We start from the raw sequence: 16,536 nt of genomic DNA, 5'->3' as shown, positions 1-16,536 counted from the left end.
ATTTAGGACGGCTGAAAAGAGGCTGGGACTACATCGCCAGTCGCTATTTATCGCGTATGTCGACCACGGGGGGGGGGGGGGAACTGCTTCTCGTTCTGTTACAGTAATAATCTCGACCCCCCCCCCCAACAGCAATTCAAAGGGCGATATACAATAATTAGAGGCAAACTAGTAACATCGCGTTCGCCTAACGAGGGATGGCAAGTGCAGTGGGGCGAAGTGGCCCTGTGCCACTACACCAGTTTCTGGTCTTTTCGTAACAGTTTCTTCGGGCAGCGTTTTGTACAGATGGCGAAGTTCCGGGTTCATTCCGAACGGAATTACAGAAGCGATCATCACAAACCCTGACAGAAACGACGCACGGCGAGTCCGCTCGTGACAAATGAATTAGGTTTGGTCGATTCGAGCCTGTGGGTGCGTGGTGACGAAACGGATGGCTGACTTAAGCATTCTCCGCATAAAAAATTCCGAATAAATCAATAGATATAGCAGTCTCGCCGCGGCAGCTGACTGGCGCCAGCTTACAACACGTCGGCCCGCCCAGTCGCCCTGTCCACTGGCTCGCCCAAACTCGCTGCTTGAACGCTCGCGAGTCTCATTGCACGGGCGAGCGACTGAGTAAATACTCTATTGTCCGCCAGCCACGAGAGTAGACGTGGCCTTGTGGCAGGGGGAAAAGTGGGTTCTGCGCATGCGCTGGTGATGTATTCCTTACCTAAGAAGATTGTGATATCAGTCAGTCCACGACGTGCGGGGTTTTCGGTCCGCTAGTAACAGAATTCTACCCCCAACTCCCTCAAAGATGTCAGGTCTACTCTCGTGGCTCGCGGACAGTACACGCGTCGCAGGAGCTGACCAACGATTCTGCGGTGCTTCCAGCCTCCTTCATCAGGGCGACGCCAGCTCGTTGGCTCTCGGCGGAGGAACCACGCAGACTGAGACGCTTCCGAAAACACGGAGCACCTGGACGTCGTCCTCGTGAAGCGAACTGTCTGTTGGTAGTTTAAAAGCCAACCGAGTTTCTTGTTTGAGAAATGCGTAATTATTTTTGCTAATGACATCTTCTTTCCCAAATCAGTTAGCAAGCTGACATGGTTATTCAGTCACAACTCATTACTAACCGCGGGCATTGACAGGGTCAGTGCATCACTAAGGCATCTTAGTACGTTAGTAACAGGCAAATTATCGATGATTTGGTGATTCGGCTCTTCGCCGACCACATCAGAGCCACTGACCGAGAGCTTCGACTCAAAGTTAGCTGGTGCCGACCGAGGGCAATCGAGGCGGACTTCCGCTCAGCAGGCCAGCCCTGAAAGACGGCCAAGTCGGCGCAACGAGTCGTCTGAGGACAAGTTGCCCGACGGGATAACCTCGAGGCTTTCCGCCACGCCAAAGTTCCCATTACACCCCCGTCTTAGTGCTGAGGCGTACACAGGAATGGTGTTACCTAGCAAGGGACGACGTCTTGCGCCTGCGCGGGACTAGGCACACGCTTGTCTTTTTGGTTGGTTGAACATCGTCGGACTGAGTGGCAAATCGTGAACGGCTCGTTCGTTCTGAACGAACTGCCGATCTGTTCGTCACATAAGTTCCTGCCCTCTGGGACGCTGCGGCGCGCAGTCTAGCAGATACTGACCGACGTTTCGGAGGAACTTCGTGTCCCCATCGTCAGTGCCACGAGTCCGTTAATGCCTACCAGACCACACGGCGCAACATCCCAGAAGAAGGCGCGTGAGCACCTGGAATCTCAGAGGCCAGCGTTCCTTCTGCCTGCAGGCGTGCACCGGCCCACCGGTTATAGCCGTGTTGCACTACCACGTGCAAGCCCGACAAGTGGAAACGAGCAGGTGGCGATTATGAAGACGAGTTCCTTCCTGTATCTACAATATTTGTAGCGCTGGTCCTCAATCTGCGGATATCACTCCGCGGGCCACAGTTCTGACCCCAGACGCGGACGCGTATCAACAAATTCTTTCTACGCCGTCGTCCTTCTCCCCCTCGCACAACCAAAAACCCTCCTCACGAAACAAAAGCGTTGCTTATCGACTGCCGGTTTGCATTATCACAAAAAAGGGTTTGTTCTGCTGCCCGAGTGCTCCGATGTCCTAGTTCAGCGTCAGACAGAATTCTCTCTCTCTCTCTCTCGCCCCCTCTAGCACTGCGAGCAAAATGGAAACGACGTTCACAGCTGCGCTCTGAGGTTCGTTCATCAGGAACGCGACAGACCGACGCGGAAGGCAGCAGGTCCAGATCACCTCACCCCCTCACACCTGTAACCGCGTAGGGCTCCACTGTCCATCACCCAACTCGGGAAAGCAGAATTTATTGAGAAGCTCAGAGTCGGAGCCCTAAATTTGGCCTGAGTTGACATGCACGAACAAATCATCCCAAGTCTTACTCAGGCCCTACGACAAACCCTCCTCCACCTCGACGTACAGCAGGGAGCGGCAAACATTAACAAAAGGCGACCGGAGACGCACCCTCCCGTCTCCCGAGTGGTCTCCCACGCGTGCTTCATACCTCGCCAATCTTTTCCTCTCCTTCAATATTCGATGAACACGAAAAGTTATGGGGGCGGTCAGGCCTCCTCTACTTGTTCCATCTGAGGTCCGTTTACCCTCTCGAGCGCTTTCTTCTGACTCTCGAGTACGGAATCGCAGAAGAATTCAGAAAACATAAACGGAACGGTTGGCCAACTTAACAGAGCCATGAAGTCCGTAAAACGAAGGAAGGGTCTCGAGACCCGGGGCGACGCTTACCTTCTCCGTTGGTGGTCAGGGACCCGGGGCACTGGCCTTCGCTAGGCGCTCGATCTGAAACAGAAGGAATCGACACTGAGTAAAACCTAGCCAGCCAAAACATTCACCACGCGAACCCCGCACTAGTTCCTGCCCACAATTTATGGCGCAAAGGACAACTTCAAGACAGAATCGAGTAAGCCTCAAGCTGACACGGGACACCACACTTCGCGGGTTAAATCGCATTAGCAGACAGAAAGCACCAAACACGAAGTCCTTACTCGTCCTGAAGATGGCTCTTCGGGCTAAACTAAAATGGTTTCAGAAAAGGGCGTTTAAACCGTTGCTTCTTTGACATTCAGCAACGTAACAAAGAATTCAATTTATAAAGCCACTCCCTGTTCGCATCTCTCAAAGCTCGTAACACCAAGATACGTACAAGTCAAAATATGGCCGCTGAAACCCGGGCGCCCTCGTGTTTTCACGGAACGTCGTGGTGAAAAAGCTGAAACGTGTGTTTGTTGCAGATTGCACGGGGTTTACGGGGAAAATCCGAATGTAACACAAACATGCCAATCGAAGAATAAATCAAAATCAATGGCCGCGAGGCTGGGGCAGACTCCGTGGGCGACATGGCAACAAGGAGCCGAGCGAGGAACAGACATTATTTAAAAACAATGACACAACACACAGCATCGCAATTGCACAGATTCAGTGGCATAATCTCAAGAACCTTGAACATTAAAACGCTACGAGAATGCTCGGAATTGTGCAAGCCAATGGCGAGAGCGGCTCGCTCTTCTGATATGGATCAGAAGTCAAGAGACGAATAGAGAATAACAACTGAAGCTGAGATCACAAGTAGGAACGATTCGAGAATGAGCATCACTTACAAACACTGATCCAGAGAGCCTCTTGGAAAGTTTCTTATTCATGTAATAAATACTAAAGTAATAGATTAATCGTGTCACTACACGACAGCCGACTGAATTTTACAAGAGATTCAACACAGATGATGGGTAGAAACTTCTTTGGCCTTTCCTTTGGGGGGGGGGGGGGGGGGGGGGGGGGGCACGAGCTACTGGAACCCATCTCCATGAATGCTATATTTAATCGGTCCCCGCCTTCGCCGACTTCTGACCTCGCTGTCTGTTATCACCTTTTTACTGAGAGTCGCTGTCGAGATGGGAAGTGGCTGTTCACGCGAAACAGCGCGCGGCCGCAACTGGGAGATGCTCGCTCTTTTACCAAAAAGTTTCGATCCCATGTCTTAAGCAGACCAATTCTAATTCCTGTAAACCGAAGGTGATCGATCATCGTCTTCCTGCAGAAAGCGAATCCGAGTGTTTCGCTATTTGTTGTGCGTTGTCTCACGAGATTGGTGAAACCAGTTTTTATTTTGTTCCGAGTCCAAAGGGGCACAAACCCTAAATCCGCTTTTCACTGAGCCAAGTTTTGCAGATTCCTCCTTTTCGAGCTTTCCTTCGCATTTGTGTGCACTCTCAATGGACGCCCATTGGATGGGCACGAGTGACGTCAGAGCTGTAAGAAGCTACTGCAGACCCCTAATCGCCGGTGATACGACGCAGCTTCTGAAACGGCGGCTGGCATTCTCGTGTGTTTGTGAACCGCCACAGGAGGAAGAGGTTCCTGCTGTCCCCATCATCGGGGCGAAGAGCTTCACACGCCTTATATCAGCAGACCAAATTCTTATTCAAAACCTAAGAACGGAGATAACCACCAACCGAACATTCAGCAGCAGACGGTCGGAAACTACAGGGTGTTTCTAAAAAAGACGCTCCAATTTTAATTGCATATAATAAGAACCTAACTGCATAGCAAACGTCACCGAGTTCCGCACTCTCACCGAAGGTTTTCTTAACGACACTGCGGCCGCTGGTCGCCATCAGTTTCGGATAAACATTTCTTCACCGGGACCTACGACACGCGGCGAAACACTGGGATGTACTGAACGCGCTTTTTGGCGACGGTTCCGTCCAGATCTGAATCTGTGCGACTGTTTTTCTTTTTCCCTGACTTTCTGAAAGGAGCAGTTGATCAAAAACAGTTCGCACAGAATCGAAGAAATTCAACAAGGAATTTCGTCCTACGTGACTGTCAATCGCCCACGACTGCTGAGCCGAAAGGCGACGTTCGCCAAGCAGTCACGTGATCGCATGGAACCACAACCGAAACGTCTTTTCAGAAAGGCTCAGTACATGTACAAGGAAATCGTAACAAAACTGAAATACTGGGAAATAATTGTCTCTTCTTTTAGAGGCTAAAATTACGAAGTCTTAACCTTCGGCGCGGAGCTCAACATTTTTCACACTTGTCTTATTACAGCGTAACCTCCAGGCGAAGAATCATGAACAAACAGTGCGCGTATTCGAATCCTTCTGAAGGACAGTTCCCCAGCTGATTGGAGAAATGAAGAGGAAAGGGATGATTATGCATCTCGTTCTCTTCGGAACATGCAAGGACTAAACCGGCATCTTTGACATTTTGTTCGTTCGTGAGCTCTTTTTTTTTTAAAAAAAAAAACGAAATTTCACTTAAGTCCAACCAAGACTCGTACGAAGTGTTGAAATATACAGCAGTCAGCTGATAGATCCAGAGGCAGGCCTCTTGTCTCATCGCCGCAAGCTCCCTTACGCCGGAGGGCTGCAGGAGACCCACCTGGTCCGAGGCCACAGTAAAACCCCAGACATGCAACCGAATCGAACCTCGGTACGTCGAGATGAGCACACGAATGGCGGCTGCCCTGCCCACATCCCAGAAACGATGACGACAATCCCATGTTCCGATCACGTGAACGCCACCAAGCTTGAAATGCGTCGTTGCATCAGGCAGGCGAAGTGTTTGGACAGCGACCGCTCTGACCCCGCGTTTTCCATCGACATTCCAGAGGACCCGAGCGGCAAGCTGAGTGTCCCGACGAAGTAACTCAGTTTTCGGGGATGCCATCAAGCAAGCAACTTCTGACCTCAGATCATTCAAATAAAAACATTTCGTTATCAAATTACGTAAACGATAAAGCTGGAAATATTCGAGAATACTGATCCTGAAACGTGCAGATAATCCGGAGGATGAAGGCGGCGACGCCAGAACAGTCCTTAGTCACCGAGTTGTTGATTTTAATGAAACTAATTCAGTCGTAACTTCAGGAAATATTTAAGACGGGGCAGGTTCATTTCGGTTCGAAGCCGCTCGTGAAACAGCAGCTACTTGGATAGGAGTGCCGGCCACGCAAAGTTAGCCAAGCAGATGACCACCTAAAGTGGACAAATCGCACTGGAGAAATTATTATTTGTTTACGAAACCTGTCAGATTAATGGCTCGTGTCACACATCAAAATTCCGGCAGACGTTTATTTAAGAGATACAGAAATCTTCTCTCTTCCAACAGTCTGCCCCTATCTCACAAATAAATAACACAATTTAAACTTGCATTAAAAGATATTGAATTTATAATGTTTACAAATTACTCGTAATATTTATTATTAAGGTTCCCTTCTCTTTATATGTAATGGGTGGATTTGTTTGACTGTACAGGAACCCCCTGCTTATTTTATGTTAAATCTCTGTAATTACTTGAACTGTACTTGTATAAATGTACTGTATCATTACGAATTTTTCCACAAACTACGCCAACAGATAAATTACCGACACCTTTGCTACGCCACTGAAGCGAGGAGACATGACATGGCTCAAATTGCAATGCCTGATCCACTGCCACGGGCTCTTCCGTTTGGGGGGGGGGGGGGCTTAAAGGACCAAATGTTGATAAAGTGTTTGGAGGAAGACTGAAGACGGTCGATACTACCGAGGACCTTGAAACAACGCGGCCACCGAACAAGGGCGCAGACTCACGTACATTTCAGGCACACGGCGTCGGAACGCAGTACACAACTAACTACGGGTTGCGTCCAACCCCTGCGTCAGCTTAGAGCAAGGGACGGTCACTGGAACGAGACCAACGGGCGACGACAACCCTCACGGCACAGCTGGAAACACATCCGCCTCCTCTCGCACCGGCACCAGTTCACGCCATCTTCGTGGTCCATGATCTTCTCCGAAACGAAGAAACTATTTCCTTTCACAGCAATCCATTTTCCAGGCGCTAATCTTAATTCGTGTGTAAGAATTTGGCCGATTCTGTGCTGAAGCCGAGGCGTTTTAAGTCCATGCCTCATTTCTCGTGCATTATCGTCACTTCGCAGTAAATTTCAGCAAGTGGATACACACCTCAATATTCATTTCATTCCCTTAACTTCTTAAGACATGTTTCGGTCTATTTTCCGATCATCAGATATCGCTACTTTTAACCTGCGATTGCAAAAGTTCACGACACGAATCACATTACACCCAAATACGCGCAGACGTTTATATCTGCTGCCTGTAAATACATTTTACGCTATGAAATTACGATGAATTATATAAACAATGGCAAGGCAGCAAAATAAATGGAGAAGGTGAGGATCGAACTCAGCGCCCTCTGGATACCGGAACACCGAAACGGCCCAACTGCCGAAACGTCCCTCACCCGTTCTTCATCCGAACGGCGTGTGTGACCACGGGGCCAACGAATCCGAATCAAGCTTCGTCATTCCTGGGCGAGAAAAATACACAGAAGTCTCTGTCTCTCTCTCGGGATGAAGGCGCGGCCTCCTCTCTCGACATGTTTGTTTGTTTGTTTGTTTGTTTGCTGCATACTGAATGGCCTTCTCGTAGGTTTACAGTCAAGGTCGCCGTCACAGCAGCTACAAAAAACCAAACGCCATCAAGTCCATATTCAAAATACGAAAAACAGTTCTTGGGGTTCTTGGGGTTCTTGGGGTCCCCCCCCCCCAACAAACCGCCTTCAGCCTCAGTCTTTTACTCGCCAAACCGATGACAACGCCTGAGGTACGATCAGGTCCATTTCATTCCGCCAAAGTTTCAGCATTCCAAAGCGTGCCCTTGTATGGCGATCAGCACAGACTTCAGTGTCGGCGGCACAATGCAAGCATTTCTTTACGTGCGAACGGTCTTCCGATCCAGCGCACCGGAGCCCGGGGATGCAGCAGGCACGATCCTGAGCCAGTTCCACCCACTTCTCGATCCGCCTGTACGATCCGGCTTAATGTTATCCTCCGACGTTTTCCAACAGACCTCTGAGCAAAATTTATGCGTGCACTCCTCGTCTCCGACGGCAACGCTCGAAAAGGTTTTTTCAGTTTGTAAACATAAAAAGCCCTGTTATGACCAGGGAGAGGGCGAATCATCGGCCCAGTGCACAAACGCCACGAATCCTGACGAGGGTTAAGAATTTCACTCGAAACATGTCGCCGCAGAAACAAATAAGAACAAAGATGGAAGATGCAGTAATTTGAAAGTTCTGACCAAGGTCTGAGCCCGGCCTCCAGACAAATGAATCAAATTTCTGACTCTCGCTGGACGACGCGTTCGGACTTACTCGTTATGAACTCCAGGAGTCCAATCCATCAGCAACGCAGGGGCACGTTTTAAAAAGCCCCCGTACGACGAAAATCCACTTTCAAGACGTCGACTTTTCTGTAAAAAGGCGTTCTGGCCGCCGTCCAATGGCACACGATTAACTGTTAACATGTGCACCGTCTTCAAGGAAGAAACGAGAGGCGCGGCTCCCACAAAGAGTTCAGAAACCTTTGGCGGGACGAGAATGTCAGGCAAATCCTGCACAGCAACGAAATTCTGATTTCCTTCACGATCATCGCCGCGGGTGAGAGACGCAAACCAAAGAACGTGAACAGGCTCTTCCGAAACGAATGCAACACGACTGATGACGTAACATGTTACACGCGTGTCAGATAAACACGTATTTTGCGGATAAATTAATCCGCTGTGTGAACGTTTCGTCGTGAAATTGGATTCTCCGGTATTCTTGGCTGATCCTTGGGTTGTTTAACGGCGCTGTTCAAGTGTGGAAGTCGCATAGCACAGCGACAACCGACATCAGACCACGAGTGACGGGTAATCGAAGCGCAATTCTGCCCACATGACGATGGTTCACGCGTTCGGAGGAAAATCACGAAAACCCGACAGCATACAAGCTCAGGCGCTGACAACTTCGTCGTCTGCTGCGAAAATCAACCGCGAAGAGAGGGAGGTTAGCCACAAAATGTTCGTACGAGGGCCTCATCAGTAGCGGGTGGCCAACCAGCCAGCCAGCCAGGTGATCGGGTACATTCGCCTGGCACGACGCGGAGCAATGTCGGCCGACTGGCAGGCGCCTTCGGGCCGGCCGACATCACACACGCGCGCACGAGCGCTCGGTATAATTAATACCTTATCCGTCTCCAATGTCAGTCTGGAACTCTCCCTTCTGCTACACCCAGCAGATGCAGCAGCCGACGGACGTCTCCGTGCGATCACGGATAAGAGTTCGATTCATGACCGTTCGAAAATGTCGACAGAACTCCGAGGTCACCTTGCGACAGCCCTGAAGGCGTGCACTAATGCAGGAACTGACAGCTGAGCCAACCTCCGTCCTTAGGTTTACGCCGCGTGAAACTTCTTCCTACATTTCACCCCATCAGCATTAAGTAAAATTTACCTCCAGGCAAACGAATCGAACGCTTTTCAAATGACCTAGCAGACGGCAAGTCGAGCACCAGTCACCTCGCTCGCCTTATTCCGTGGTGCCTGCACCTAACATCCGTGTCTGTCCGGGACATGTTCGGGTTAGGTATGGAGCAGCTTCTCGCTCGAGCATGTTAGCGGGAGGATTCCCCCCTCAAGAAGACCACTGTCGCGGCGAAGCGGGTTGCGTCCTGCTGGCAAGGCGTCCCTGTCCGAACTCCAGTGCGAAAAAAAAAGAAGACTGACGCCTTCCGACTGCCCGACCCTTGCTGTGTTCCGAGTTCTCCTACGCCTTGTCCTTCCCGATTCATTACTGATCCTATCTTTCGACGACATGCGTGCACGTTCAGTGAATGTGAAAGTTTTATGAATTCAACAAATGCTCAATCAATAAGGAGCGATTTTCACTCATTCGAAAGTGATAATATGCCCGGCAGCAGGCAACACTTAAAGAGATTACCCAGCATCCAACTGCGGTTCAACGAACGCGAAGAGGAGGCTGTGCGTGCGTCAGCGGGCGCCACGAACTGCAACGCCGATGCCGATTCTACAACCACGAAACCATCACGGGCAGAAACACAAGCGGTTAGTCGGTTGTTCGTCGTCAACGCGGGGGGATACAAGATGAGCCCGTCACTTCCACTCGCAGCATCCAGCACTGCGACATCTATAGGACGTCCGCCTGCTGAGATGGCTTTGTCGCACTTTTGCGGTTATGCGACTCCTGTGGCCCCCACACCCGCAATGTTGCGTTGACTTCATTTTCCACAGGCACGCGCGCCAGGTTGTTAAGGGAGATCTGTCAGCACGCATCCACGATCACTTCTGGGGCACAGCCAGCAGCCCGTCCGAAACGCTCAGAGTGCCGAGGTGCACCTCATCCTCGAAAGTCAACAAAATTGTGTGGGACCCATGGAACGGAAGTATAACCACCACGGACCGTGAATAATACAGACGCATGCGCAGGAACTGGGCGAAGATATCCCGGACGCCCGAGACCACTTGACCCCGGAACTGTGAGACATGAAGACGTTTCACAGCACATTCCGTACAGAGTAGACGCAAAATAATTAAAAATCATGTTTATTAATTTCTTATCTGTACAATTTGCACATGAATTTAAGGCTGAATGGCGAGCAACTGAGGCACTTCGGCTGTAACTCTCAAGCCTCAACGTCTCTCTACGCGCAGGTGCGGCAGAGTGTCTTTGCTGACGAAGTTCCTTGCCGCGGTCGGTCTGTCGGTCGACCTGCCTGCCTTCCTGTCCATGCAAGGACGACGAGCCAGCCAGCCAGCCTTCTAGTCTAAACTACCGTCCGAAGTGGCGCCTGCGTTATTTATAAACCGACAGAGACAGACGGACGGACGGCTGCACACGCCTCATGCATATTATGTGCGTCTTTCGTACACAAATTACATAGGACGTTACACGTGCATCAACAAACATAAATGCGTCTACGCACCAGGGCATGTGCGTGGAGCTGAAGCTACGCGCAGTTTACCCTCGAGAGCCCATTTGGGCGAGGTCGCTGGAAGCACTGAGCCTTCGCAAATGCGCAGGCGCATGGCCCACGGCGGCCGGTCCGCTTTTGTTCCAAAAAACCAGCACAGCCTTCACCTTCGCAGGCCTAGGTTCTTCCACGCACGCGGGTGGCCTAAAAGGAAATGCAGGGGTAGCTCAGAATACTCCGAACAAACGTCGAGTTCGGAGTTTTTGTAAATTTCAGCGACAAATCAAAACCTCGTTCCACAAGAATCTGAGAACAGAAAGAATTCGGGGACAGGTCGATCAAAATCCTGTTTCCTACCCAACAAAGCAGAGATAAAAACGTGCCAGAGATAATTTAACTTTCTCTTTCGAATGGGGGGAGGGGGGGTGCAATTAGGGCTCCGACGTAAAAGAGCGAGCGTGCCTGACAAATAACAGATGGGGGAAGCTGCATGACCGACCGGCTTCGTATGTCAGAGTCAGCAATCCTCCGATAATAAGCTGGTCCGGCGTGTAGCACGCACGGAAAAAATGGGAAATGCGTTTACGCAGACGAGAGGTTCAAAGGATGTGCCAGCGTAGTCCACGCCCTCTAACTCTACTGAGGAAGCCAGGCAACGGGCAGCTTCTCGAGTTCCCTAAGAGACCATCAAGAAACAACGCTATATGGTGTTAGTTCCGCGTATCTCAGCAACTCAGAACTAATCGGAAACCGTCAACATTCCGAGCGGTCGGCTCCATCACACGTACGAACTTCCACGGCCACTGAAACCTGATATATACTTCCGGTTCAGAAGTCGATTAAAACAAACCTCACTGTAACAGACGAAGGTGTATGCAGAGTTCAGCTGTCGTCGGGCACACCTAATCTGTGGTTCCGACAGTCGCTCCGAAACGCGGCGTCAGGCCATGAACACGGAGGGGGTGATGAAGCCGACCGGCGGGCGACAAGACTACAAACATTGCGGCACCGGGGGGGGGGGGGGGGGGGGGGGGGGAGGAGGCGCCACGTCTCCTAGGAACGCATTCCACGGTTGCGCAGGACGGACGAAAAATCGTGTCGGAGGGGCGCAGTGGGCCTCAAGTGTCAGCTTCGGGAAAACATGGACGTACGACAGTGCGAAGAAAATAGGTCAAATGCAGAAAGGCGGCGGCGGCGGCGGCGGCGGCGGCGACGAGAGAGCCAGATGCTAAGGAAGACACGCAGCCGGGTCAGGTCACACTCTAGACCTTTTAACAATCTCAGATAATGGCGAAGGACATTAGGCTGAAGCGAGCGGTGTCACATCAGCTCCAAAGCTGACTGAGTGCGCGCGCACGCACTCAGTCACCCTCCCGCTACGAAATGACAACACCCTTAAACTGAAAGCGACAACTTCAAGTTTGTTCTCAATGCGGTACCTGGGAAACTGTGTATTTGACAGAGCTCCCCATTAAACTTTTTCTCCAGGCACTCATCAAGTCATCAGTCTCTGGCCCAAACTCTCTCCAAAGCACCCCGAATCCGTGTTCCTCCCTTAAAGTGAGACCAGGTTTCACACCCACGCAAACAACAGGTAAAAGATGAGTAACAAACATTCCCTGAATTCAGTCTGCTCTTAATTTCCTCTGTCATGCAATTTTGATTTCTTAACGTCGTCATACCTAATGACTTTGTCCTCTAGTCCGGTGACGAGACACGAGTTTTCCTTCACATTTACGTTCTCACCCAGTAACTTAACATCAGCACAGACCAGAAGCTGATGCACACCTTCCAATTCCAGCCCCTCTTTGGTTTCCCGCGCCTTGATGACACGACAACCCGTTTCCGTCGGAACTGACATTAAAATCCCGTGTCCTGTCGCTTTGCTTTTACGTCCAAAATCGAACCGACATTCGCAGCTGAATTACATAAAAAAAGGCACAAAACACGAGTTGCGGCAACTGACGTGGGAGTACGAAGTCGCCAGAGCTTTCAGTCCCCGGTCATCCACTCCGTCGACAAACGCACGGGCGCCGTCACTCCTTATGAAGTCTAGGGCAATCCGGCAAAGACCCGACACGGCTGCTGCAAACTCCTGTGGTGTCTCTCCGCTCGACTACGCCCTGTCCTTCAGTTCCACCGACTGCTTACCGTCAGCTGGAAGGGCCCCCCCCCCCCCTGAAAGAGTCCCTCCGGCAGCGCGGCCTTCTCGCGCGATGTCTAATCGTCACGGTCAGCCGAGACCTCGAGCACTTGGTGGATCCATCGAACTTCGGGGCAGATTTTCTTCTCTGCGCTTGGCCTCAGGTTCCCGCCGCCAACCACGTCTCGTCTTGTCACTCGTAACTCGCGACGTCTTTGGGCCGGATGGTCGACCTCAACAACGAGCATGTTCAGCCGAGAGAGATCGCGAGCGAACGCCGGACCACGGCAAAATATCGACTTGCTTCACCACCAAATTGTGACGCCCTGGAGTATCAAGTTCCTCCTGCTTCGAAATGACGAGGTCCACGGATCACATCTCAGCACGAGCGATAGGTTGTTCGTAATTTTCCTCGGTTCGGCCGCGATCACCTTCCGTATCCTTTCCACTTCATTATTCGCCATCCTGTACTCTGAGCTACTTGTAGCATCGTTTCATAAACCACACACGGACCAAAATAAATCACTCCGTTGGGCTCGCTCTCCGCTTCTGACCTCTTGCCCACACACAAATCGCAACAATCCTAAAAGGGGAACTGCATTCTTGTAACACAGCAGCTGAAGCATTTCTTCGTTCCATGACTCACCAATAAACCAATGCGTCACACCTCTTGCTGGCAGAATTTTCATTTTCAATATTCAGATTTCGATCTACGCCACTGTGCACTCCTTCAGCGCTGGCGCCAACCGCATGACGTCACATCCTCTCAGGTCGAGGTTTGCCGCTGAGGACGCCCGTGCAGCAGCCACGCGCCTGGCATAGCAATTCAGAAGAATCCGTCCCGGATTACTTTCCCGAACACCTACAAGCAGACACAGCACGAAAACGTAGGCCATTTACTCCACGGCAGAATCTAAAAAAACGTAAACCCCTCGTGGGTTTTTTTATTTTTCATTTAGTGTTCTGTCTGACGACAGGTCCATATGAACAGGATCCTTCCATCCTTTTCTCTTCTCGGACTGGGACCTGTTCATATACGTTCTTGGCAGATGATCCAGAAGTGGTTTGCCATTGCCTTCTTCTGTGTGTGAATGGAGTAATTGTTGGGATGCCACGGAGGAAAACTCCGTGTTGCCTAGACCACGGCCTTGCCCAACACAAGTTATAAATTCGAACCCGAGACCCCAGGAATTACAAGGCCAGCGTTCTAACCGCTGGACCACCGTGGCGGAACCCTCGTGGGTTACAGCAATACAAAGCGACGCACTGCTTTCTACTTTGCCTTCGATCGAGCCAAATTTTGGTAAGACATGAGAGCTGTAAAAATCGAAACGGGGCATCCTTGACACTACTTTGCCATAACATAACCTCATTTCGGCAACTCGAAAGGCGCTTGTGGCGACCAAGGGGTGACTCACGTCAACCACGGGCAACCGAGGGGGGCTGATGCCCAGAAGGCCGGCCGAGGCTGTCTCTGAAAACACGGCCAAGTCGGGGCGAAGAGTGGTCAAACTACTCGGATTCCCTGAATGAGGTTTTACGTGCTTTTCCTCAGTTGTAAGGCAAATGAAAAGGGGCAAAGCCCGCCTTCACCAATCCGTTGAGGCCATCGTTCCAAAACACGTCAACATTCACATGGAACGTAAACTACTACTGAGTACTTATTTTAATGAATCTCTGTCCACTTTCCCGTCATCCACACGTCTCGCTCGGTAACCATGTCAACAGCCAAAGCCAAGTAGGTAGCTGTAATGCCCACAGTGGATCAGAGGATCGATCGATCGATCGATCACAAGAAAAATAATTGACAACTTGCGATCCACAGAGATCATCTTCAGTAACTTGCTCTAAGTATACAGACGGCCTTGACAGAAGAAAGTTGGATAACATTCTGTATGCAGTTGATAAGAGTGAGATTCCTCGATAATTATTACTGCATTCAGCTTTATCACCTTTCTCATAAACACGCACAGTCAAGGCACTCCTTCCCCTGTTGCAGAAATCTCTTCTTATTCCAAGCACAGTAAGTTCCTGGATCCCAGAACGCAATGTGTTGCCCCCGCCTGGATAATTTCTGCCGGAATATGATGATCAACATCTGATGATTTATGCCTTCAGGCTTCTCGGTCGCAATCCCACGCATACTTTTCTAGCAGCTTACAGCAGTAATTCCTCCCTGTGTTCAGCACGCCCGGGAAATCTGAGAGTAGATCAACATCTCCTCTTTTACGGAGCTACGTCTAGGTTTGTAACTCACTTCTCTGTGTGCAGACGTCTTATCAGTTCCCTTTCAGACACTTCCTTTCCCTGATCCTGAGTGCTCCCTCCACAAGCTTTACATCTCGCGTCAAGCTCTCTTCTACCAAGACGAGATTAACCTGAACGCGTGTCTTTCCGTCAGAAAACGAATTTTGTGATGTAAGGCCACAGTGCCCCTGGCGACTAGGCCGTTATACAGGGCTAGTCTAAATGATGTTCCCGATTTGAAAGACATGAAATTCAGATGCACAAAATTGGTTACCGATGGAAAGAGAAACTCTCCAAGTTTTGTTTCGGTACATCACAGGTGTTCAATGTAAGCCCCCTTGGAAACTCTTGGTGTCCTCGCAGACACGTTGCGGCAATGATCGACTGCTGCAGTGGCACGCAGATCAAGCAAGGTCTGTGGTGAGGGTGGCACGAAGACTCTAAATTGACGAACCCCCACAGAAAAGAATCACAGGGCGTCAGGCCCGGTGAACGTGGGGGCCAACGCAGAAGTTCATCATCATCAGGACCAGCACGGCCAATCCATCTGTTTGGTAGTCTCGCAATCGCCCCTGGCGGCGAACAGTGTTACTACGCGGCCGCGAAGTACCAACATAAACTTGGGTACCAACTTTGTGCATCTGAATTTCATGTCTTTCAAATCGGGAACCTCATTCAGACCAGCCCTGTATTAGACATGACGTGTTATGGCTAAGAAACCTGCGAAAATGTCAACTCTCGCGTAATGATCAGCACATAACAGCGTATAATGGCCTAATGCCTCAGTTCCACGCTTGTCCCAGCTGAACCCAGCTCAAATTTTGCTGGTTTTCGGTGAACATGGCAGGTACAGACATTTCAAGTCGCAAATCGCACGTTTCTTAGGTCGCTCCAAGTTCAAAGCCCTGTGCATGAGGCATCCATTTTCATTCCATATTAAGTGACAACACTTTTAACAGCCCTGAACATGTAACTGTGGCAACACCGCAGTTTAAAATACTATGTGCCACGAAACAGAAAAAGAACACGTCAGCAGAGAACATAAAGCAATCACCAAGTTTAAGCAAATGTTTGCTCGACGATTCGCGTTAACTGGGCCGCTGGTCTTTGAGCACGTGCAGGACGAACGCCGTTCGTTTCGAGAGACGCGAACGTGTGATCGCAGAAATGCCTCCGAACAGATCTGTTGCCACAAATCATCCTCAACCTGCAGGCGAAGGAGGCCATCAGCAAAGCGACATCCGCTCTCCACAACGTTGGTACAGCCCTGCTCATTCTGTATTTTACTGCGTGCCCTCTCCCAAAGCGCGCGGGGGTTCCGCTGCTTCGAGGATTTGGGTTACTCGCGTGTACTG

At 50.6% G+C, this 16,536-nt stretch overlaps 1 protein-coding gene across 2 annotated transcripts in view; it reads right to left on the bottom strand.

The window, feature by feature from the left end:
* Dad (Daughters against dpp) overlaps window positions 1-16,536 on the bottom strand; it is a 53,514-nt gene that overhangs the window by 23,590 nt on the left and 13,388 nt on the right. For both annotated transcript variants that reach the window (XM_022084928.2, XM_022084927.2), the window contains one exon: window positions 2,760-2,813. In XM_022084928.2, coding sequence (XP_021940620.1) covers window positions 2,760-2,813 — 54 coding nt within the window. The remainder of the gene's footprint in view (window positions 1-2,759; window positions 2,814-16,536) is intronic.

This window comes from Zootermopsis nevadensis, unplaced genomic scaffold (assembly GCF_977971745.1).
Source record: "Zootermopsis nevadensis isolate Lab colony 2312 unplaced genomic scaffold, Znev_1.0 Znev_ptg000001l, whole genome shotgun sequence".
Lineage (NCBI taxonomy): Eukaryota > Metazoa > Arthropoda > Insecta > Blattodea > Termopsidae > Zootermopsis > Zootermopsis nevadensis.
The sequence above is the reverse complement of the archived record's forward strand: the minus strand, read 5'-3'. Positions and strand labels throughout refer to the sequence as shown.